Genomic DNA, 26,403 nt, shown 5'->3' with positions numbered 1-26,403 from the left:
TACAAGGAGGGGGCGGCGGGCTGGTACTGACCTCGAACTTGCTGCTCCAGGCTGAGGATGACGGCCACGGCCTGGTGGAGGATCAGGAGCTTGGTCTGGGGCTTGTCGCTCTTGAGGTGGAGCTGCACCATGCGGCCGAGCTCCTTGAAAGCCTCGTTGATGTCGCGGACACGCAGGCGCTCGCGGGCATTGTTGGCCATCCTCCGCTCCTTCTCGCGCTCTGCCTTCTGCTCGGGGGTCAGATCCTCGTCATCATTATTGCTGTGGGACAGAAGGGATGCAACATTTTCTAATGGTGTGGGGAAAAAGAAGGTATCTAAGTTAGTTTTGTTTTCTTCCAGAGCTTTCAGGGGACGTGTCCATCTCCGCTGTTGACCATGGCAGAATTTTACATCCACTTGAACTTGGGACTGCTAAAATGGCGGTGACAATCCATTCACGAGACATTTGGTTTCTCCCAGATATTCAACTCAAACAAAACAGGAGAGGTTAAAGTTAGGGCCCAGAGCACGCCCATGCTGATGCAGGGGGCACAGCTTTGATCAATGAGGCTACACTCCGCAAAGCAGGCCACAGTCAACTTAGCCTTTAAGCTACTCTGCATGACCACAGATCAGAGCGTTTTAGACTGAGGGTGTGTGTGTATGTGTGTGTGTGTGTGTGTGTGTGTGTTGTTGTTGTTGTTGTTGTTGTTTTTAACTTTCATATGGTCACATCTGAAACCTGAGGAAAACAAGTGTTTGAAAAAGGATTTGGATAGGTCAGAATGAACATGATGCAGCTAAACAGGAGTAAAAAGGTCCTGCATTCAGGAGGACCTGAGAGCGAAGCCCTGAGAGCGAAGACTGGGAACTTTTGTCCATGTTTCACCATTAACAAGCTTTGGAGGCATGGCCAATCCACTTAATGTATCTGAGTCATTTTCTCCATGCATTAAATAAAAAGGTTAAAAACATCATGATCTCCATGGCTTTTCACATCATGGATGTTTGTCATCCCCCAAACAAGCTGGGAAAACCTGAGTGGACATCCACTACAGAAAGCAAACAAAAAAAACAAATACCAAATACCTCCTACTTATAAATGACCATGATCTCACTGTGAGTCAAAAACAAAGTCCAAAAGCTAATCTCTGATCCTGAGAACCAAAATATTACATTATTCATAGCAAAGGAATGGCTGGACCCAGTAGAATCTGGAAAGGCAAGATTACTTCTGTCTGTTTCTGGGTGTCATGCTGACAGATTAGAAACTTTTGAATGGAGGGCAAATAGGATGATGGGCCACCTGGAAAGCATGTCATATAAAGAAGGTTTCATGACATCAGGGCTTAAAATATTTCATGGGTGATCATATAAAAAAAGAGGCATGAGAGATGTGTTGTCTCAGAAAGGCAGAACAGACTGGAGAACTCTGAGTGGTACAGACTGAGTTAACATGAGCAAGAAACTTCTTGGGTATAAGAGATGGTATCATAAGAGATATACAAAATGAAGGAAACTTCATTGAAAAGTAACAGACTCCTCATTATATGAAACAATATGGAGGTAACCATCTGCAAGGATGTTAATCTAGAAGTTCAGGCATCAATCTAAAGGACCATGAAGGTTAAGCTCTACTTGAAAATTCCATGAATCTGAAATGTTCACAGAAGAAAGATGTTCATCACAACATTTCAGATCAGGAGGACATGGGGTAAGTTATCTAGTCAATTCAATGTACACGAATGTTGGCTTAACATGTATGGCTCTGAATCTTCAACTTGGGAAAATCTCTGGGTAGCTTCCAAATTGCAATAAGGACCAATTACAGCCAAGAAGCTCCAATCGATCAAAAATGGGAGTGGTATTCTTGGGTTGCAAGCACACGCTGCCAGTACAGATGATGTACATAAGCCAAAAACACTTAAAAGGGAGGGAAAGAGGAAGACACCAAAGAAAGATGCTTTAAGACTTGGCTCATCTCCCCGTAGGTTAAACTCCCTTCCGGATGGGCCCGTTCGCCATAGATATGTGCTCATGGACACACAACTGAACCGAACCAGTGGGAAAAGGTTCTTCCTGTGCCATCTGATCCTTCTCACTTCTGCCGAACCCTCCTCCTTCTCACCCGCGACTTCTGCTGATGGCGAGGAAGCCACGGTTACTATTAATTCGTATCCACGTCCCACTACATAAATAGGAAGTGAAGTGAAAAGAGAACAGAGCCAAATCTCTGCTGGGCCCATCCTGAAGTTAAAATTTGGGTAACGTTTTTAAACATTGAACAGGTCACCACGGCTTTCACTGCGTGGGCCGGAAAGTGGGAACTTGTTTTCCAAAGGTATTCAGGCTAATAACTAATTAGAATTGGTTATTCACTCATAAATAGTAAGCAGAATGGTTATGCAAAGAAAACTGCCTAGCATTGCCTTACATTACAGGCTTAGAGACATAAGCGAATGTCACAAGAGTCACCTTTTAAAAGAAGAAGGTTCTTAGCAGCAAGTTAAAATGTTGTACTGAAACTTCCAAGAACCTATTAATATGCATGTCATGGCCACTAGTTAAATTACTAAGAACTGAGTGGACTGACAGAGACAATGGAAGGGATGTGAAAGCCCCTCCTTAAAATTTCACCAATGTGGCCACGAGTCAGGAAACTCTGTGGGGGTGGTGGGAGTGGAGGGGTAAGGAGCTTTTAGGACTTTTGGAACTTTGGGCAGGACATGTAATAAAATCCATTCCAATCATTATAAAGGCAATATAAAAAGTGGCATGTTCTTAATTCCTAAAGGACATTAGATCTAACCCTGAAAATGACAGCTTTTAAAAGGGGACGTGCAGTCATAGCACAATTTATTTAACTTACAAATAAAAACAACCCAAGGGAATTGAGGCAAAGAACATGGGTGTCACGGTGTTCCAAAACCATCTGATCATCAGATTAGGATTAACATTCCAGGAGATAGATTCTAATTGAAAGAAATCAGATATTTAAGAAAACCAACCAGAAGCTATTTTCCTGCAGTTGTATTTTCTGTTGAAGGGAGTATCTGGGAGAAAAAAGTGAGCAATTTAGGTATTATTATTATTATTATTATTATTATATATATCAACATGTTTAAGATAAAGCTGGGAAATCAGTATTTTCTCACGTTTGAGATAAAAAAGTCATAGTTGCATATACCTCAATTGAGTTTTCAACACAGCTAAGATCTCTTTTTAGAAATATTTTGGAGAGATCATTTCTGACCAAATTCACAGAATAAGCATAGTTTTAAAAAATCAACCGTTTGCACTTGAATCAGTTACAAATTGTCTGCACTGTGTGCAATTAGCACGAGGTCCAAATTCATAAGTGCAGAGACATTTTAGGCTTCACTAGAGGACCAGTATCTTAAATGATACTTTAGTACCTCTAGAGCAAGCCATTAATTTTCTTTTCAGCTGTAGATTTACCTGCCAGGAAAAAACTGAATAGTTTCTTCCTGTTCTGTTCACTTCATCAAAGTCCAATAAAGGAATTAAATGAAGCGACAGTATCATATACTGTTACCTAGATCTTGACCTAGTAATCGATTTGATATCCTTCTTGTCGTCATCTAACTTCTTGTCCTCGGAAGATTTCGTGTCTTGCAGGTTCTCATCGCCCTCGTCATCTGATTTGATCTCAGAGCTGCCAGAGGAGACGCTCTGGCCCTGCAATCCTGGTGGCATGCCTACAGAAAAAAAAAAAAAAGAGAGAGAGAGCGAGACCAGGTGACGCTTCCACCGAAGACTTGAGGCACAAACATGCGCTCTGCAAATTGTGGAGTTGCTGCCTCTACAATTCAGGCTGCTGAACTGTTATCCTTCTGCCGTGTTTTTTCATGCTATCTGGTGAAGTTTCAAAAATGCACCTGTGGAAGCAAGTTTTCCCTGCATTGGCTCCGAGGTTAAATTCTATTTTGCAATCTTTTGGAGTAGATGGTAATTTCACTGTCTACAAAACATCAACTTAATTGCAATGAAAATCATAATCATGAAAATCACACACCTCAATGTTCTGATTAAGAACCCAAGTAAATATCAGCTATTATATTGAGTTTCTTCCATATGCAATGATTTAATAGAAAAATGTCCTTAAAATATAATTCCCAGGGAGTACGCTAAATATGTACCGTCAAGACTTCAATAGATACCCTAATGATATTCTGAAATTAGGCTTCTCTTATCCTCCAGGAGTAATCAGCATTTAAAAATGGTACGTATGGAAAGCAGTTAGCTGCTCACTGAAGAAATTTCTAGCGTTACCACTGCTCAACTTTCAAGATCACAATGCATTTCAACTTTCAAGATCACAGTACATTTTAAAGCATGACCCTCGTGTATCCACTTATTTCTAAGGTAGAAGCGTGTCTACTGGGCATTCTCCTCTATCTGTAGTCACTCAAAATGTGATCTGTGGTCCAGAAGCATCCTTATGACCGGAGCCCTTTAGAGATGCAGAATTCCAGACCCTTGAATCAGAATCTGCATTTTACAAGATCCTCAGGTCATGCCTATGTACACTGAAGTTTTAAGAAGCAGTGGTCTCTCTCTCCACATATTTGATTAACACTCAGATTTGTATAATGTTTAGCAGGTGAAAAAAAGCTTCTGCCCATTCCCATGGCAGATTATCATCTTTATTCTAAACATGGCGGGGGGTGGGGAATGAGAGGATGTTATTTAAGTGCCTGCAAGTCCCTGGGCCAGCCAGTCACCCAGGGAACAGGGGACCTAGGTCTGGCCCCTGCAGTGTCACTTCCTGGGGTCACGAAAAGCTGCCTGGAGTCCGTGGTCTGAGGCAATCATTGCAGGGCGAGATGAAAAGAGTGAAAATCATTCCACCAAGTTCCAGTTTTGAAACATACCTACATTTCCTTCGATCTTAAACGACAAAAACAATTTCCTTCCTTCCTCTTCATTTGGAACTATCATGTTCAGGCTACAACTAACCACATTAGAGGACCCGAATGAGGAAAATGTGGAAATAGCTAAAATAAAATTTCCTCTCATCAGGCTGTTGTCTCATTCTCTGCTGAGAGAGGACCAGGATTTCAGAGGATGTTTGAGCAAAACAGTTCCCGAAGAAACACAATTAGCCGGCTGCGTTCTAACTACTTTCCCATTTGCTTGCCGTTTTTGTACCAAATTTGATTCTTGGTTTTCTGCCAGTGCTTCCTGAGGGATGAATGCCAAGTAAGCCCGGGACCAACACTGGAGTTGCTACTGTCTAAGTGAGGGCAGGGTGCCTTCGGGGGAAGGACCTACCTCTGTAAGGGTCCTGGGGCGGGTTCAAATCAGGGGAAGTTGCAGACTGGACAGGAAGCTGCGGAACTGGAACCTGGTTTGGCACAAGAGAATGGCTGCCTCTCAGGGCCACACCGTCTTCACGATGGGCCCCAACCTGAAAGGGTGAGAGGAACCAGAGTTTAGCGGGAACCAGAGGTAGGGCAGCAGGGACCTGCGAAGGAAGACGGGCCTCTGAAAAACAAGACTCCCAAATGCCTTTCACTAGAGGGCGCTGAAGGACCACACATGCAGTCCACACGTACCGAGGCCCATCACACTCAGTAAGATGCCGCGCTGCACATTCAGTGACAAATATGGCAGAGGAGCTCAGGCAGGTAAAACGTCAAATTGTCTCCCAGGGTGCTGCAGTGGGGCGCACTGATTCGTACCCATCTGTCTTCTATCATGTCCGCCAACAGATCTGACAATTATCTTAATGCCCATATGCTTAATTGTGGGCTTCTCAATTCCCCCATTGCTATCGGAAATCCTACAGGAATTTCAATTTGGCATTCGACTTTCATTTCAGGGGATAAGATTCTCAGGCCTGCCATTTTTTTTTTTCCATAATGCCAGCTAAGCCTCTGACAGCGGAAGCTACAGCAGTATGGGACACAGCCCCTGCTCGGTACAAATATAATAAAATGTCACCTGGCTTTCCAAAACTGGCAGCCCATTCCAAATTAATGTTTACTGCATTTCATCAGCTGCTGAGTTCCAAATCCAAAGGGGGACCGTTTCTGCCAATGCCACCACACCAGAAAATGTACCAATAAAGGTTTTATTAACCACACCAGTAATGCCATCATCGCCGTGCAAAGATGTTTGGACATTTTTCCATTCCCCGCCCCCCCACTCCCGCTCGCCCACTATTCTGATCCTAGAAAGACACCATACTGTAAACACTCTTTAGGTTTCCATAAATAAAATTGCAGATACAGCATGATGACTTGGTCTGGAAGAAATACTGCTGAGGTTTTTATTAACTACTACTACCCACTCTGGGGTCCAGAGATGTTGCATAGAGACAGTGAGACAGCTGAAACCAGTAAGCGTTTGCAGAGCAAGAGGAACGTGAGTAGCTTACATTTCGTTTGCATTTCCAAGGAGTTATTCTCTGAGCCTATCGTTGGGTGAGCACTGATGAGGGACAGTGGGTCTGACACTAAAAATATTTATCCATGAGTTTCTACTGCTACGAATCAAAAAGTTTATTTTTTCCCAATCCCCAAACAAAAACCCCACAACGCAGAATCTTCCTTCTTTTGCTGCCAAGTGTTTTAAAAGACTATTTCCAAAGAATGCAACAACAATAAGAATCTGAACCGACAACAATAAAATTCACAGAACTGAAGGAAGAACACGCTATCTACAGGCGACCTAGTATAAAGTATCACCATTATATAACCCAAAACAGTGCAGAAGGAAATAATGCAGGGGGGGAAGGGGAGGGATCCCGTAAATCATACTAATTGCTCAGATTCACAATATAGCAAGAATATAAAGGATTTACAGGTTCGTGAGCATCAGGAAGTATAAATGAATGCTGTGGCTAAGAGTCCAGGAGCTGCCTGCCACCCAGAACATTCTGAATGGTGGCTATTTCGCTTCTATGCGAGTGCTTCAAATGTAAGGAGACCATGATTGCCTCCTAAAGCAGCCTGTTCCATTTTAATCACAAGTTGGCCTCCTTGTATATTCCACCCACTGACTCTGGTTTCAACTTCTGGAGTTCCATGGAATGAGTGCAAGCCCCCTTCGTATATGTAATGCTCCCCCCACCCCCCACCAGGCCACAGCTCCCTCCTCTCGCTTCCAGGCAGGTCAGGCCCACCCGATGCCCCCAACCATTTCTCACTCACTCTTGGTCTGTTTTTATATTTGCTCCAAAGGAGTGATAGCTATTTTCCATTCAGGTTTTGATTTGCCATTTTTATATTTGTGATTTAGAAGACTGATTCCATCGATGATTATCCTTTCAATCTAAGATGTCAACTTATAAGGATGAATTTTACAGGGCTTGATCAAATGGTAGCTCTTTAAGTTTGTCAATCAATGTTAACCCAAATAATTAACGTAGCGCTGATTCATATTTATTGGTATTCCCAAAGGGTTTAATCTGGTAAATTTCCATAGAAGATGATTCTAAATTGGAATCACTGAAGGTAACCACAGGATTGAGCCTAGCAAAGATATAAATCCCTTTTACGTTAAAATCAGTCTATTAAAACACTCCAAGCTTACTTTGTAAGCATCTATGATGTAATTTAAGGTTAATATTTTGCTTTTTACTTGAAATATATTCAGATATTGATCCTGCACTTCTTTTTTTCCTTCTAGATCACATTCAGATTAGTTTTTACAAGAGGAAAAAAGAGCCCACAACCAATGATCTTTATATTTTCTTTGCCCCCACTATTATGAAAGACTGACTAGAAAGGATATAATAATGAGAGCCAAAAATACCTAGATTTTTAACTGTAACTGGTTTCTTTGTTAGTTGTGTAACCATGGACAAGGTATTCAAATCCCAAATGGGAAAATAACACTAGGTTATAGAGAATGAGTCCCATGTTTATTGAAAAGGGAGGTAATATGCAAAGCAACTGTTATATAATAGGTACATAGTAATTATAGATACTGTTATGTGAAAATATCTGAAAATACTTGCATACTGCATAAAAATAAGAGTCTACGTGGTTCAAACACCTTCAGAACACAAGCTACCTTCAATCATGATCATCTTTGCACTCTTTGTCTCTATTTTGTTCACATGAACTTGATTTTAAATCCTTCTCCTACACAATGAGAGTAAAATCTTAAATGGTATTATAAGTATGTTTAAGAATTATAAATATGTTTGTTCCAACTATATTCATTTGGATTTTAGCCATACATATTATACCTAACTTTATCTATTTTCTATAGATCATCTTAGGTCATCTCAAATATTATACCTAATCATTTTCCCTCCAGGAAGTTGGGAACAAAGTTACTCTTGATTTTTTTTTTTCCAGAGAGAGCGTGCACACATGTACGTGAGTGGGGGTTGGGGAGTGGGCCAGGGCAGAGGGAGAGGGAGAGAGAGAGAATATTTAGCAGGCTCCACACCCAGTGCAGAGCCTGACAGAGGGCTCGATCTGACGACCCTGAGATCATGACTTGAGCCAAAATCCAAGAGTCAGACACTTAACCTACTGAGCCACCCAGGTACCCCTACTCTTGATGTTTTAAGTTCTCCCTGGTAAACTTTGTACATTCCAGGCCAAATGAATGAATAATGATGGGTCCAGATCCATGTGGTAATGAGCCTGATTCTCCAGGATCAATTCCATTGCCTGGGGCTGTGGAATCATATTCCAAAGAATTAACTTTGCTTTCTTTGTTTCCTTGGCCACAGGCAGCTTGTCTTAACCCTGTTTACTTCTCTTTCAGAAACATTATTTCTGGTCGCATAAGAGACAAGGAAAGAAAGATAGTGGATGGCCAGCACAATCCATCACTAGAATACCTCCAAAATAGAAGGAGGAGCCATGTGTATATACAAGGGTCAGGGCTTGTCCATCTTCCAAATAATAAATATGTAATAATATAACTAGAAAAAAGCAGATTCTCCAACCCACAAATCAATTCTAAGGATGGCACCTATTTTTAGAAAATCTATACTTCATTAAAGCCCTATTTTGATAATGTTTTCATTTAGATAAGCAATAGTGTAAAGTTAAAAGCCAGCCTAAAAAAGCAGTTAATTTTATCAATATGATTATAATTTTTTTTGCAATCTTTAAGAATAGCCTTCTTAGTTACATACAATGTGGTTTTAGATATATTTATGCTGAATGTAAAAGACAAAACTAAAATCTCAAAATTATTTGGTAAGTGTTAACTGACATATGTTAATCCAAGAAATATTTACTAATTAGTTTGTGCTTGTCACTCCAGGAGGTGCTAGGGAGAGGGCAGTGAATAACTTAGATGACCTCATGGAGCTTACAGTGATCCTCTGCAGCATTTTTGTGCACTGATCAATGTAGTGTAGCAGTTTTAACAGTAATAGTAAGTCTCTCAAGTAAAATGATGTTCATCATGATTTCTGTAATTTGGGTTTTAGACCCAGAGAACTCTTCGGACCTACAGCCACTCCTTGTCTCTCATGGGCAATTCATCCCAGCCTCTCTTGTCCCTCCGCTGGTACCTCTACCTCTCTGGCTTCTGTCCCCTCATGGCTACAGCCTGGACTCTCCCTTCATGCGTATCTCTCAGTACATTCTTTCAGGTTCTGTACCTGCTGCTAACTCCCTGTCTGTCTTAGTATTTCTGAGTTCAGAATGCCAAGATCATCTGATGGTGAACTCCTCATTTTGAAGCAGACATGGGCCATCCTTCGAATGGGCCACTCTAGGGTCAGGTGTCCCATTAACTGGTTCAATGAGCTACAAAAGAAGAGGAGGTGAGATTATGTGGTCCAAGCATGGCTGCCCCCCTTCCACCCATATATCATGCCCCCCAAATCATGGCTCTTAGGTACAAATATCTAAGTTACCCTGCATCTCAGGTCAAGTTATAGTCAAACCCTGACACAGCTATTCAAATTCTCCTGGGTTAATTTATCATTGGGAATAATTAAATGTCTTTAGAAGTACATTACTCCTTTTGGATCACACAAGCACCATATAATTTAAATAAACTTATTTTCCAAGGAAAGAAATGATGTATTAATTAGAAGCACTTTTCACTCACAGTATAGAGACTAAAAGGGCTTGCGAGACTTGGAACCCAGTTAGGCCAAACTCTCCATTTTACAGAGAAGAAAGCTAGGGTCGGAGATAGTTAAGTGACTTGGCAAATGTCTAGTAAGAAGACTAAAACAGAATTTGAGCTCAGAAAACTTAGAACAGTATCGAACAATTTGATTTGGGATGTGTGTCGGTGTGTATGGGAGCAGAGTTAAGCGACAAAAGGGGTTTTGTTTACTTCCCGGAGCTTTTGTTTACGACAGTGTGCCCACATATATGTAGATGTGTGTGTGTGTAGATATAGATATGAAAACCATTTTATTTTTCTTTATCACAGGGGAAAAACCACCATAGTTCACCAACTATGGCCAAGGCCAAGATGTCTAACTAAATTATAAAATTTAATATTTGCCACAACTCCTCCAACATAAACAGATTTAAAAGACATGCAGCTACAAATTAGGTGGCTGTTGGCAAGGCTGTTTTAATGTGGGGATGCGTGCAGCATCCTGGTAAATATCCTTATGCTGATCCTTGAGCTCACAACAAACACCACAAACAAAAAAGACATTCAGTGTTTCTGCTCTCTTTGTTTCCAGGGAGTATTGTGAAAGTAATTATTCTGTTGTATTTAAGAGGCCTATTTCATGGATGGGAAAATGTATTAAATTTCATTTGGCAGTTATTCAATCCTTGTTAATGTTATCTCCAGAGATAACTGCTTCAAAGCCCGCTTTCAGACCTCCGTTCCTTCTCTTCTACCATAATCCTTCTAAAAGAGTGTAGGACGGGAACTTTGGGAAACTTGTCATCAATTTCTAGACCAAGCGACACTAACACAAAACTCGATAGGCCATCAGGAACTTTTTGTTATAGCCAAAGAAAAGTTTATTAATGGCATCTGGTTCAAACTTTTTCTTTTGACATAGGTGTTTTTTAGAAAGAAGAAACAAAACAAGGAAATGGGACAAAGAAAAAAAGGCCTGGTAACTTTTACTTTTCTCTCTTCTCTTTCTCTTCTTGTTTTTCCGCAGACACAAAAGAAAAGTTGATGGGCTTTAATTGTCATTAGACACCCAGTAACACAGAAAGCAGTTTGGGTGTTTGAATGGTAATGTCCCCACGAAATAGCAATCAGACATGACAGTTGGAGAGCGCTAGATTTCAGTTTCAATTATCTCGCCAGATCTCCGTCATGTTAGAGGAAAGCAAACTTATTTTCCCAAATGTGCAAAACACCATTTAGTCCAAAAGTGCATCTTTTAAAGAGGTGGGAAGTGGCCATAAAGACTTTAATGGCTCACAGATGGGGACCCGGAAGTTCACGAAACGGCAGCAGTGGAAGGATTCTGCGGGGAGCAGTCCCAGGGGCACCGAGATGCGGTAGAAAAGGAGACCCGCCTCTAATGACCAACTCCTTTGTGCGAGCAAGCTCGAACATCTGGGACGCCCTTCAACCACAAATATCACTTCCATATTTCTCAGTCTAAAAACTTATCAGACAACTTTTTAAAAATTCCTGTGATTAAACATGTAAAGGACTCTTCACTAAAGTCAGATCTAGATGCAATTCTTTTCTTTGGATTTTGATTCTTGGGAGATGTTTGTTGGGGGGAAGACTTCCTCACTCCAGAGAGCACCTGTTTCTTCCCCCAGAAATCTCACAGCTTCGCTTACACTTTGCCTGAAATTTAAGGTAATTCCTTATTGGGCAATTCTAGGGAGATTTCTTTAATGCTTATTCTACAGATGATAAAATAATTTTCAAGAGGACTTAAACTTGATGTAAATGACCCCGACTTGGCCGTCCTGACTTGTCACGTGATCAGCTAGGCCGGAACGCCCATGGATGTCCACCGAAATGGTTAAAATGAATGATTCTGTGATTTAATTCGAGAGATGCAAATGGCTGTTACCTGATTTCAGTTCTTTTTTTTTTCTTAACTCGTACGTTCCATCTATCAAACCTGTTTCATTTCTCTCCTCTGTATCTCCACCCTCCACCCCACCCCCCAAGTCTCTGTGTTACTTTCCTACAGTGGAAACCATAACTGGATGCAGTCCACCAAGTAAGAACCTCAGCAGGTGGTTCGCGGAGTCCATTTCATCCCTTCCTGCCCCGGGGAAGTAGGTTAGTAAGCAGGTTGTAGGGAACTCAACTTAATCGGTGCCTAGTGAACCATGTCTGTCGAGCCCAGAGATTATGGTGAAATTTTGCAATTGCTGGTATGCAGCTTCTTTTGTTTGGACTGAAGGAAAAGACAATTATACACTTGATGTGTACTTGGGAGTTCCAATCCCTGCAGTACAAACATACCTATGAGAGTGTGCACAACCATGGGGCAGGCTTCCATACAACCCCAACTGGCCTTTTTTTTTAATGCCTTTCTTATCATCCAAGTAACACACGCTTATTGTAAAATATTTGGAAAGGAAGTGGAAGTGTAACAAGCCTAAACTAATGAAACATTCCTTCCCCATCACCTCCTAAATATTCCCCCTCTGAATGCTTTATTCTCTGCCCATCACCTGTTCCCTTGCATGTCAAGGTTCCAGCACAGCTTTCCATTATTCTATGGATCAAGTCTAAGATCGATACTCTGTGCATCTGTGTCCTTCACCTGGACACCAGAGGACCATTCCAGTTCCCTCCTGTTTTCAAGTTCCTTCCTCTCTGGCTTCACCTACTCATGGTTCCCCATGTGCTGCATTCACTCCCATATGAGCAAGGCGCTTGAGCTCAGTCCTCCCTGTTCTGCCTCCCAGAGCTGGTTTCCTCTGCACAACTCACCAACCACTTCTCTTTTATTAGTCCCACAGAGCCCCTTCTTCGCCCTCCTCATCGACTGTCTGGGTCTTCAACACTCTCACCACCTTGCTGGGCCCGGACAGGGCTCTCCCCTGACTGTTCATTGTGGATGCGCCCATGAATACCCACTCAAGGACAGTGCTTGATAGGGCAGAGCATATACTTCAGTGCTTCTGTTTTGCTGCCATTCATAAAGCCTATTTGTGTCTTGGGATGTAAGCATCCTAAGGGCAGGGACTGGGTGTACAGGTCATTGTATAGGATTGTGATATTATAAATGTGCAATGAGATGCTTCGTAAGTAGTCAATGATGACGAAAGTGGCACGTATCTGTGAGACTATTTCTGAAATCGAAAACCTTTTGATATTGTCAAATATATGTTTCGCACGTTTCTATCAAAAAATGAACATTCTGTTTAATTCAACAAATGCCTCTGAAATGTGTACTATGTGCAAATGTGTGCTATGTGCAAGGCACTATTTAGGTATTTGCAGGAGAAATAATAAAAGGTAGACACATCTATTACTTACAGGTTCCTACATCTTAATGGTGGAGTCATTTAAGACAAAAGAAAGTGAATGCCATGAAGGAGTACAAGGTTGTGTGGGGTTTGAAAGGATGGGCGAAACCATATCAAATTGAGAAACCCGGGACTTCTTCAAGGAGGTGGCATTTTAGAGAGGCTCTGAAGGATGGGTAGGTTTTTAATACAAATTACTTCAATTTTTTTTAAACTGACATTTAACATCAATGAGGTAACATCTCAACTTCAAATCAAAGTTTCTTTTTTTACATCCAGACGTGACATTATTTTGATATTACAGCTATTATGAAGAAGCAACTAAGGGCCGCATATTAACGTGTTTTCATGTTGTCAGACTACATATTTTGGACGAAAAGCAGATTTTTGTAAAGCTCTTTATAAACCTCACCAGCTTTACTACAAAGTGAACGACACAGGGCATTTTGGACACAAACGGTACCTCACTGTATGTGTGTATTATTGGCCCAAATGATTCACTCTTATTTAACTGCAGTGAAGTCTTTCATCTCCCAGCTATACAATAATAGTTTCCATATGACCAGTGGCTCTGCTATAAATAAGATCAAAAGCAAAAGAAAGGATTTAATAAAAGAATATGACATTAAGAGTAGCATTAAATCAGGGGGAAAAACACCAATATTCAACCATGTTGGTTTTTCTGAGACTGAAGCTCTACACAGTACTGAACAGCTTCTCCAATATGTCCTGAAATGGCATTTTACAAGGAGTAGGCATGTACAAAATCCATTTGGGTATGCCTTCGAGTGGTAAGATTAAGCTGGGGGGCAGCAGGGAATGTGGGGGTAGGGAAGAGCACTCCCCCCGCCCCCCTTTACAGGCAGGCTGGAGAACAGGTAAGCAGCTTGTTTCACTTCGAAAGAGTTCAGGGGAATGTGTGGATGGCAGACGTCCATCCATTTCTCTGTGCCTTTCTGTTCTATTTAATGGAGATAGACTTTTGGTAATCCAGAGATTCTCAAGAATCATAACATTGCTCAACTCTCGTACATGAGTTCTGAGAAAGGAAGTTTTTTTTGGCAATGCACAGTGACTTGATATGAAGAGCCAACTTCCCAAACAAATTCTCCTCTAGTTCTTAAAAAAAAAAAATTACAATGTTAATCTCTATTCCCGACTGGATAAACAGCTGCTAATAACCTCCAGCTCCCAGGGGAGGAGAATGTTTCCTTTCATCTTCAGACTGGTGGATATCTGACGTGCACTGGACTTTAGTGATTCCACATGTTTCTTACTTTTTTGCCTTTTTCAAAACTGCCCTGGTACAGGTCTTGCCAATGCAGATTTCTTTTCTCCCTTAGGTTGCATCCACAGAGTTGGAGGACATCCTCAGTTACTTACTTGAAATTGTAGTTCTTTTACTGTGGGTGTATTTAAAGAGGAAATTCAAGCACTTCTAACATCTAAAGGAAGCTAAAGTCTTGGACCTTTGTGTTTGAAGCCTTGCGAGGGAAATAACCATTTTGATTTCTTTCAGGCTGAGCTAATTATTCACTCAAGGGCTGGCGACGTTCAAAGATACTCAATTCCTAACAGCATCGCTAATGTGATTACTTCTATCTGTTTGTGTGCTAAATCGAGGGGACAACGTCAACACTTTTCCTCTGCTAGGAAGTACCCTGCAGAAGGTTACAGGGCCAGCCGGCCCCGAGAGTCATTCTCACTTGTTCTCGAGCACCTGCTTTTACTGGTGACCTCAGTTCTACACCTCAAGATTCAGACATTTCGCAAAACAGCTTTTTAAACAAAAACCAGCTGTTTCCCATCTAGACTACAGGGGGAAGAATTTGGGCAGTTCACAGAAACATTACCCAGAGACTACCATTCCCCAATAACTTTCACACACTTTCCGCTCCGAACAACACACGGGTGCAGAAGCTGGGGAGAAGGCAAACGTGAAATTAAAACGTGGAAACTCGATACCCTGGTTTTTGACAGTGTGTCCAATTAACTGCTTGGAAATGAATGTGGCTATTGTATCAGGACAGTGCTACCCCAAAGATGTCATTTAACGAATACTGGGCAGATCTTTTGGGTAACTCAACTTTATAGTTGTAAGATGATTTATGGATATAAAGGAAGCTATAATTATGCACAACTGTGAATGTCAGCCAATTAGGTAGAATCCTCGTGTTTCAGAAATGCGATGTTCAAGCTTTTTAAAATTTTTTTGATTTTTTTTTAGGTTTTCCCTCTTAGAGCTGCTTTGCCTAAACCCTCTTCTTATTTTGAACCCATTTTACACTTCTATTTTCTAAGCAATTAAGATACTTTTGATTTGAAAAATTTACAGCCACAATAAAAGTTAAAATAACACAACGACCACAGATTTTGAAAAAATATAAAATGGCCAAGGCTTAGTCTTGGCTTTTAAATGGTGCCAAGTTGCTCCAGAATTTTCTGTTTTGGTATGAATGACATAACTGAATTACTTCATGAGCTGCTACTTTAATTCCTAAGGGTGGAAAATTCCATGAGTTAATTTAATTTGGATGTAAAAAAATATACATGAAAACTCGCTCTTCCTGTGGACTCTCATGTGAAATATTTGAGCCAATTGTTGGAGCTGCTGTGCTTCGAGGAGGGGCTTTCCACCCAAGGCGGCCTGGCTGGTGCTGCGCGGTCCCGTATCATCAGAAGATTTGGGCACAGAAGATCCTTTATTTTCTGCACATGTTTTTAATCACTCTATTTGATACCTCTGCAATGCCCTTTCTAGCCCGTCCCTGACTGCTGAAATCCTACGCAGACATTAATATGAGCTCAATGATACCCTTTCCAGGCAGGTTTTCTTAGGAGACCTTGGGTCTCCTAAGGCTAGACAATGTTCCTCCTTCTCTGAATCGTCTCTTAGGTCACTTCATCATTCCACCTTGCATTACAGTTAGGCACATACTTGTGTTATTCCTCCACCAACCCCCCGCCCCCCAGAGTCAAAGGCTTACAGGATCAGAGACTCTCGCGCACATATCATAACCCCCAAAGGATCTGAAGCACAGAAGACACAGAATGAGGGAATGAACATCTGTGTAGTTGCTAATATATACAATATTATCTTCCCCCCCTCCCCGAAAATCTGCTTTCTTGAGAAAACAAGGATAATAGCACCTTTTTAAAAGGCAAGGGTTGTGCCTTTTCTAAACTATGGACAGTTTAGATTGTGTCCTTGTCCCCAGTAAGAGTTCAATAAAAAATATGACAGTGACTATAGCTATTAAAAGCATCTACCTGCTTTTTCCTCTATTATTTAAGAAGAAAGCCAAGTAAAAATACAATGAGGCCAAAGCATTTTAAATACGCTTTTATATTTTGAAAGTGGGGAAAACAACCAGTTTTTGTTTTTATTTATTTAAAGTTCATGACACCAGGGTACTAAACACATACTTTAGGGGAAAAAAAATTAGGGAACTAGGCTTGTTTTGTCCCAGAAGTGGAGAAAGGGAGTCTTGGGTTTGATGATCCTACGCAGATTAACAGCCTTGTTTCCAGGTCACGGGGCCTGTTTTGAGTAAAGTAAGTATTGGGGGGGCGGGGAAGAAGGGGTTACACCTAGTTTGGACCCACTGCTGTGGGATCTGGGCATGCATTATGTCCTAACCACGTGTCCCAGAGATTGTCAATGGAGCGTAAGTGGTCTCACTGCTCTGCTTGTATTTAAAACCTCTTGACTTTCATTTGAGTGAATGCAGAAATATCAAATGGTGAGCTCCAGGTTTCTGAAGCTGTTGTACCTAATGCACAGTTAAGAGAATTCCTTTAAGTCAGACAGAATAAGACAAATACTGCATGTTCTCATATGTTATATGTAGAATCTTTAAAAAAAAAAGAACTCAAAGAAATAAGAGAGTAGAATGGTAATAGCTGGGGGAAATGGGGTGATGTTGGTCAAAGGGCACAGACTTGTAGCCATCAAGTGAATAGACTCTGGGATCGAATGTACAGCAGGGGGATAGTAATTAACAATATTTTATTATATATTTGGAAGTTATTAAGAGTAGATCTGAAAAAAAGTTATCACCAGGCACACAAAAAAAGGTAATTTGTGAGAGAATGGAGGTGTCCACTAATCTTACTGTAGTGATCATTTTGCAATATTCACATGCATTAAATCATCAGGTTGTACACCTTAAGCTTATATGTTTGATGTCAAGAAAATCTCCAAAGGCTAGGAAAAGTTTTAAAAAATAAAAAGAATTTCTTCAAGTCCTTTATCCTCTTTTTTTTCCGTAAGTTTTCTTAAAATAAAGTACACTATTGATATAGATTAAAAAAACCGTTCAGTTGAGCCTGCTAATCTGCTCTCAGAAGTACAATTGTGGAGATTAGGATGGATGGTAAAACACTAGAGACAGGCAAATAGCCTCTTTTATTAAAGACAGAAACCTACACTGGTTTCCATATAGTAGCTATAGAAACATGTTGGAGATGACTAAGATCTTGAGTGCAGTTCTGTAACAGGCTATTTAAAAGATAGTTTCAAAGTGCTTTGAAAGGGAGGCAATGACCTCTCAAACTCCGTTTGGTTCCACTAAGAACAAGTCTTTGTGGACAAACCTCACTTCCTCATTCGTGGGAATGCCACGTGTCTGGTGTCTTGTGATAATGCTAAGGACAAAATGAGAGAAGGCAGACAGCAGGAGAGTAAAATCAGTTGAACATAACTGGTTGAAATATTAAACCCAAACGCAGGGGACAATGTAAGTGTCGAGAGAATGTCTGTAGCCTTGAGCCTCAGGCCTTCTGCTCTGCGTCCTCCTCAGCTAACATTTTTATTCGTGGCTTTGCTCAGGGCAATAATGGCACCCACCAAAGTTACCGAGGACAGAGCTGGCAGAGTACGTGACCGAATGAGGATCTAAAGAAGAGCTTTTGACTGGAAACAGACTGAAGGCTGAAGTATGAAATTCACAGGCACAGAAAAACTACAAAACAACAAAACAACAACAACAACAAAAAAAACCCCACAAAAACCCACAAAGGCATGACATGAAGTTTTGTACCGGTCCAACACAGAGTACACAGGGTGGTTGAGATGCATGTGGCTGATGGATTTCAGCTGATTATAAATTCAAAATCTGCCAGCACGATGGATGAAGGCATCAAAAATGGCTAGTAGGATCTTGCTAGGTGGCCTTTAGATGAAGATAAACATACTGAATGGGTTTGGTAATAGATCCACCCATGTCCACCCTGATGATTCCTTAAGCACTCAGTTCAGTTTGAGACTCTACATGCTAAAAGGTCCTTGAAGAAGAAAGCATTCCTTTTAAACTAGGGAGAATGCACTGGAAAGTCACAAAATCAAAACTTTCATGGGCGGTGGTGGTGGTGGTAAATATCTGAAGATATAAATATCTAGCCCAGAGGAAAAAAATACTGACTAGACTGTTGTCAAAGAACTGTAAGTTTCTAAAGTATTTGTTGGGTTGACTTAGGGGTAACTTCAGTGGGCAGAAAAATGAGGACTGCACAGAGAAGTAAATTAGGGCTGGACATAAAGAAGAATTTCCCAACATTTGATAGAAATGGGCTTTGAGGTCATTTAGAGCTACTGATCCCTGGAGGGAAGGGGGCCGAGAGAGGCTTGTTGACTGCTTGGCAGGGGATTTTAGGGGGATTTGGATAGAGACGATAGCTACGATCCTGGAGATTCTACGGTAATAACTGCTTAGAAACGCAGCATCTGCTCAAATATACGTGAGACTTTATGGAGTCAAACTCTGAAAATGTAAGAGGAGCAAAACTGAAGACCTTTATGGGTCAGACCTTCGTTGAAACAGATTCTTCTGACTTCTGCCGATCTCATGACTATATATTCCAGTAAATGCTACCCAAGATATCACGTCCCTGCCCGTGACTGTCTCCTGTTGCATGAAGCCAAGGAACAACTAAAGAAGGGCCTTGCGTTTCCATCATGGTGAGTACTGAGTAATGCACAGGCTTGTTGAATCAATATATTATACACCTAAAGTAAGATAACATGGTATGTTAATTATACTTCAATAAAAAACAAAAATCATTTTTTTCTTGGGTTTCATTAGTTTCAGTCAGTGATGAAAAGGTTTGTAGTATCGGCCACAGTTTTGAAATTGCTATGGTATTGGGTTAGAGAGGAAGTTCACCGCGGCAGTGTGGTATTCAGTACAAAGAGCGCTGCTCTCCTTGCTGGCTTGTCTGGTTTCTACCCGAGCTTGGCCATTAACTTGTGGGCGTCCATGATTGGGTCACTTCCCCTTTCTGGGCCTCGGGCTTCAGGAGTAAAATAAGGGCCACGGGCTAAATGACTTCTGGGGTGCTTTTAGAATCTAGAATTCAATGGTCCCAACTCTCTTAAGAACCATGAAAGCAAAACTCAGTTAAGTTGTTATCTTATGAGGCCGTACATGGTAAAAGTTCTTGTATGTTCAAATGTCAGTTAAATAAAAAAAGGTGCTTTATCACCTAATGAGTTTTCTTCCGATAAATTCTTTTTAACCCAAATTAAAAAAGTTATGAACAGAGGGAAAGTGCGCTTGGATTGGCTTATATCTATAATGCATGGTTTCTTTCTTTCTTTTTTTTCTTCTCTTTTTCAAGTTGAAATGCGTGGTTTCTGAAATGTGTCCCACACCCCTACCTGGGGGTTCTAGGAAGGGGTCTCAGGGTCACTGTGGAGGACAGGTGTGGGTGGGGAGTTTTACAGGGTTCCTCCACCCGTAAGTCAACTAGAGCAACCAGGAGATCCATACTCTTCTACCGAGTGACAATGGCATCCCTCCCTCCCAGGTAACAGAGCTGCATCCCTGCTCTCTGATGGGGCTTGCTGTACTGCTGTAGCAATCTGTTTTTAAATATGTGTCTTTTTCTCCTAAACTGTAGAACCTCTTGGGAGCAGAGAACACGTGTTAGCACAGAGCCTGGCATTTGGAAACCACTCTTGATAAATATTTTTGGAAATGAATAAATGGACTTTAAGCAAAAAGGGTCCAGGAACCACACTAATTTTATATATTAATAGTGAAGGAGATTTTTAGCTAAAGGATCCCTTCGTTGCTGACTCTACTGGCAAGTAATCAGAAGCACATACAGAGTCACATGAAGACATTTTGGATGTGGGTTTTGTTCTTATTCAGTTAAAAGAGGAGATTAGGTCATCTGAAAGGCTTGCTTTCAGGTCTCATCTGTGGATCTGAATACTGAGTGAATACTGGAGAGAATTATTTTCTGAATAAATAAATGACAGAAAACTGTCATTTCAATAATTTATAAAAACCTAATGATTTAATATCAGGATTAACCATGGAGGTATCTGAGGCACACGGGGGTTATATCTGGGTAAGACTGTCTAATTAGCTTAGTGACAAACCCACCTGTTTCCTTATTCTCCCACATTCAGAGATTTCTGCTTTGAGTCTGTCAGAAACGTGGGTGGTTTGGGTAAGAAAAATAATTTAAAATTTACTACTTCATGACCCTAGTAAGGAGAGTTTACACCTCGTGCCATTTAGCCCAGAAATGCTGACTTAAGAATAAGTGTTTAGACAGTGAGGGTTTTAATCTAGCATACCACTGCCCTGCAGGAAAAATTCTTTACCTCTGCATTTGGGTAAAGAACTGCCCTGGGAACTTGGCCATGGGATGCCTGGGAATTCTTTCATCAAGGAGCATTTATCAAGATCTGAAAATCACAAGCTCTTACCTGGAAAGGTGCAGCGGCAGCTAATCTCTGGGGAGCACTAGTGGTAGTAAACAAAGAGTGTGGAATGTGGAGGCATTGTCCCTGAGTTTCAAGTTGGCTTCGGGACTTGAGCCTCCTCAAACCCAATGAGGCCCATCTGACCAACCCCTACACTGGACATTACTACCTTCCTCAAAGGGCTCCTGCGAAGACCGCCTGAGGTAATGTTCACGGAGCACCTAATGTAATACATAGTATTCAAGGATTTATAATATAGGTGGTAAGGCTAAAGTCAGGCCTACAAAAGATATATATATAGTTTTGCATGACTGGGTAAGAAAAATATGTAGCCGGGCGCCTGGGTGGCTCAGTCGGTTAAGCGTCTGCCTTTGGCTCGGGTCATGATCCCAGGGTCCTGGAATCGAGTCCCCCACTGGGCTCGAGCAGGGAGCCTGCTTCTCCCTCTCCCACTCCCTCTGCTTGTGCTCTCTCTCTGTCAAATAAATAAATAAAATCTTTTTAAAAAAAGAAACAGAAATATGTAGCTAACAGTGTGATTCACAGAGCTCTGGAAAGTAGAAAAGAAAATGGACTATCACAGCAGAAGGCAGCAAGGGAAGGGTTCCTGGAAGAGGCAGAATTTGAGTCTGAACCTTGAGAGTGGTGGGAATGAGATGGACAGAGGGAAGGCGGTAGGGCAAGCCAAGACCGACAGACATGGAAGAACTACTTAATGAGAACGTGAAGGGCAAATTCTGGTAATCTGCACAGACTGGTCTTGCTGGAAGAATTTTGACATATTGGAATAGCTAAACATAAGGCTTTTGGTAAATGGTAATGGGGCTTAATCAACTGGATTAAGACATTGGTCTTTATTTTGTAGATAATGGAAAGTCAGTGAAGGTTTCTGGGCAGGAAAGAGCATGGCCAAATAGCATCTAGAAAGCCTGCAAGTCTACAACATTCGCGCTAGCATTATGAGCCATGCTGCTGTGAAAAAAAATCCCTTTCATTACACTAATACTTAGTAAATCACTGAAGACCTACTTCAGAACTCCAAGGAAAACATTTTATGAATCAAAAGCTAAGTACAATATGTTAGCAATTAAATGAGATAACATAACAGCCGAGGCAGAACCAGTTTTCCCCACCACGATTTCAAGCTGCTGCAGAAAGAAATGCTTATATCATCTTCCAAGTTATCAAGCCATTTTGTTTTGATTTTCGGAAGGCGGGGAGAGAGGAAGCAAGAAGAGGAGGGAGGTCAGGAGGATTCAAAGCTGTCTATTCTTTAATCAGGAGGAATTATTAAGGGACTTATAAATGAGATTTGCTCAGAACAAAACTAGCCCTGGGATGGGTCTTAAGTTACTAAAACTGGCTTCTACTCCAGAACAACGAACGAAGGTGTGTAGTTGGAAAGAAACACCCACCAGTGTTCTCTGCAGCGAAGTTTCCGGTGCATACCTCCCACTGCTACTTTATTTACTGCAGCTGGCCAGGGTTTTATAGCCTGTTTCATGTATTAAAATTCAAATGTGGAAAACATTACCAGTATCCTCCTTGAATTTTTTGTTGTTGTTGTTGTTGTTGTTCAGGGGGAAGGGGGGTGGGTTTTTTTTTTCTTCTTCCCCTTCAACTTCCTTTTTATTGTGGAATGTATCAAATGGTCAAAGGCTAACTTCAGACTGACTAAATTCAAAAACTATTTCCTTTGTTCTTCTGTTTTTGTTTGAAAATTCATACCAGTTTGCACAGGAAAGAAATGACAAGCCCATCTCTTTCACACACGTTAGGGTTTCAGGCTGGGAAAGCTCAGACTCTGTGGAACCTGCTGGGTATTTCTGGGAAGAAAGGAGAAAGACAGCAACACCTCTCACTGGGTTTGGAGGGCGGCAGGTTGTTGCCACACCACAGCTTTGGAGTTAACTCTGTCACCTGGTCGGCTCTGCGGTCATCCCTGATTGGATTATAAATGCCTTCAGAGGAGGGGACAGGAACTCTTCCTCCTCAGCAAAACTAGCTGCTTTATGGCTTCTGCAGAGCATTTTCAAAACCAAATCAAAAACGTTTCTGTGTAATATTGGCCGATTATTTCCCTCCTGCTTTTGCTCTGCTCCATTCTCCCCCTTTCCACTCACTCCAGCCAGGTCAGGCCAACCTCCCGTCTCCAGAGATGATTCTGGTCCCTTCCTCCTATCCCACCTTTGAATCAGACTCAAGGGGGAGGCAAACCAAAGGTCACAGAGTGCCCCAAACCATCTATGTATAGTTTATTATTTTAAAGAACCACTTAACCTACATCTGGTATTTAAGAGCAAACTTTACATATTTATGGAAAAAAAAAAACGGTCTCTGAAGCAACGTGCCCGTTCACCATATGCAAAACGAACACAGCTACAGGAATTAAACCATTTTTCTCTTGATTGAGAGCAGATATAGAGAAATGGTTATAAGTCACAGATCTGGCTTTTAATAAAGCCAGATTTCTTAATTAAAAGCAGTATTGTTTAAACATTGTAGTTTAAAAAGAAAAGAGCTGTACAAAGTAAAACCTCATATTATATGCATCCCGAGTGTATTTAACACATTACCTGAGGCCAAGCTAAATTAACATCTAGATTTTCCTTTTGTAAACTCTTAGCAACTGCCATGAATAGACAAACAATTTTTACTCAATGATGAATTTTTAGGATAGAGGTCAAGGAAAAGGAAAAAAGAAAAAAAAAGATTTAGCTTTGGCATTCAGAAATATCTTTCCACGTTTTAGAAGTGAGTTCATTGCTTCTATTTATATACCAGTATTTTGGGCTTCAAATTGGTTGCAGGTTTCCATGTATAATACACCGCTCAGGACGGTCCTCCCAGTCTCAGTCTTTTATTAAGAGAAAGTGAAAGGAGGACAGAAGAATCCTCTTGACCAAGAACTTAAAAAGCCTCAGAAGAACCTGTGCCTACTTTGCATTCTCCTTTTGGAATCATCAGTAAACAAGAGATGCTATATTGGTAACACAAGATAGGCCTTCATCCAAGCAACTTTTTAAGAGCCTACAAAGTACAAAATAGGACACTAAAGTGTTTCTGATCAGGCAGGTGTTTATAAGAAGCAGAATACACAGAATCATTAGTAATAAATTCTCCACCCATTTGGTCACCTTACTGTCATCACTTAACATTTTGTTAAGAAGATTCTGAATTTTGGGGCACCTGGGTGGCACAGTCCATTAAGCCTCCGACTCTTGGTTTCAGCTCAGAGTATGATCTCAGGGTCTTGAGATCAAGCCCCACATCGGGCTCAGCACTCAGCATGGAGTCTGCTAGGGTTTCTCTCCCGCTCTCCCTCTGCCCCTCCCAACACACTCATGCTCTCCTCTCCCCCCAAATCAATAAATAAATCTTAATAAAACCTGAATTTTCATAATCACCAAAAAAAGGGGAATGCATTCCCAAATCATTTCCAAAAGCAATGGGCAGAATTGAAATTTCAGTTGTAATATGGACAAATCTGCTTAAATATTATTTAAATAAACACTTATTCATAAATGGGCAGTGATAAACTACCGTATCCTTAAATCACACAGTCCCACACCATATATTTAGGCAAATAAACACACCACATATTTCTACCTCCCACACTCAATCAAATGACATTGATTTAGATTCTTTGATAATGATAAAAACTTTCAACCTACTCATATCTGAAATGCCAGTAATGTAACATGTACAAAAAAGTTGGGTCCTCCAGAAAACATCACTAAGATGAAGAATTTAAAACACTGGCAATGACCCAGCAACATCCTCCTAGGTGTATACTCAAGTGACATGAAAACACACGTCCACCCAAAAACTCGTACATGAATGTTCATAGGAACACTATTCATAATCGCCAAAGAGTGGAAATAACCCAAATATCCATCACCTGGTGAGTGGATAAATATAATGTATCCCTATGTTTGGCAATAAAAAGGAACGATGATCTGATATAGGATGAAATATAGGTTTATACATATTTAAACCCTGAAATTTCAGTTGTAATAAACCCTGAGAACATTCCACTAACTGAAAGAAGCCAGCCAGTCAGAAAAGACCATCACATATTGTCTGATTCCAGGGTTAGGAAATATCTAAGAGAGGCAAACTACAGAGACAGAACACAGTCGTTGCCAAGGTCCAGGGAGAGGGAAGAATGGAGCGTAACTGCTACTGGCATGGGGATTTCTCTCCTTTTTTCAGGGGGTAAAACATCCTAAAATTAGACTGTGATGATGACTGCATAACCCTGTGAACATACTCAAACACATGGAATTGTAAACTTGTAAATGGGTGAAATGCAGGTAAGTGAAGTATATATCTCAATAAAGCTGTTTAAAAAAGAAAAAAAACAGCAGTAGTGGTAATTTATACTTGAAATTCGAATTCTATACAGTAACTGAAGAGTCTACAAATTTCATCACTTACCATGAGTGAATGTCTGTTGGCTGAAAGAAGACCAGTTCCATACCCTGAGCCCAGACCACCCATTGCTCCATTATGAGAAGGTCCAATGATTCCATGCATGTCCCCATGACCACCAGGCATAGCTGTGGATGGGCCCACTGCATGATTCCGGAGAACGTGAATAGCATCATCCAGTCTTTCTAAGCGATCTTCAATTCGGCTTTGCTGTTGGTTAATAAATGTTGTGAAATCTGATTTAGTTTGAAATGCATGCATAGGTTACAGAAGTAAAACTTGAGTTGACACAAATCATACTTTGAGCTTCTGAATATATGTTTCCAATACAATTTATTTCCTTCAATCAATAATAAAAATAAACAGTGACCTTCGCAAGAAACTAGTGAAAAATGTTAATGGTATATCATAGTGTTATTTTTCATGAACAAAGTATATTTTGTAATTCTTCTCAACATTATAATGTACATATGCTATACTGTATTGCACTAGCTTGAAAGAGAATTTAGATTTACTTCAGAAAAAAAAATCTATAGAATTTAAGAAACATTATAGCGGACACTGATTAAAATTTTCAAAAATTAACAATGGGAAGATGATGTATTTATAGTTTCCCAATTAAATTATTTTCATTATCTTCTTGGAGGCCTCTTTCCTTCATCTTTTCTGTAGCATATGATACAGTGCTATGTATCAAGTTAAGGACGGGTAAATACATGCGGACTATAGTTTCTTATTGAGTACTATCTATTTTTACCATTGTTTCTTGCCTTCTATCTATTATCACCAGCTTGTCCTTGTGTGTAGAGGGGACTGGGAACTCAAAACAGATACAGAAAAAAACATTACAAAAACCATGCCAACCAAAGTGGTATGAGATTTCAAGACT

The 26,403-nt window shown here is 40.8% G+C and overlaps 1 protein-coding gene across 15 annotated transcripts in view; it reads right to left on the bottom strand.

The window, feature by feature from the left end:
* TCF4 (transcription factor 4) overlaps positions 1 to 26,403 on the bottom strand; it is a 350,984-nt gene that overhangs the window by 6,458 nt on the left and 318,123 nt on the right. For 6 of the 15 annotated variants that reach the window (XM_028102890.2, XM_088019644.1, XM_028102891.2 and 3 more), the window contains 4 exons: positions 25,521 to 25,724; positions 5,277 to 5,412; positions 3,538 to 3,700; positions 32 to 261 (listed from right to left, as the gene is read on the bottom strand). In XM_028102890.2, coding sequence (XP_027958691.1) covers positions 32 to 261; positions 3,538 to 3,700; positions 5,277 to 5,412; positions 25,521 to 25,724 — 733 coding nt within the window. Of the gene's footprint in view, positions 1 to 31; positions 262 to 2,989; positions 3,035 to 3,537; positions 3,701 to 5,276; positions 5,413 to 25,520; positions 25,725 to 26,403 lie in introns of all 15 variants that reach the window. The other 9 variants (XM_028102892.2, XM_088019645.1, XM_028102893.2 and 6 more) reach the window with 2 other exon arrangements.

The sequence above is a fragment of the Eumetopias jubatus genome, unplaced genomic scaffold, assembly GCF_037043125.1.
Source record: "Eumetopias jubatus isolate StellerSeaLion01/CBP00866 unplaced genomic scaffold, mEumJub1_p1.0 scaffold_16, whole genome shotgun sequence".
Taxonomy (NCBI): Eukaryota; Metazoa; Chordata; class Mammalia; order Carnivora; family Otariidae; genus Eumetopias; species Eumetopias jubatus.
This window is presented reverse-complemented; position numbering and strand designations above follow the sequence as displayed.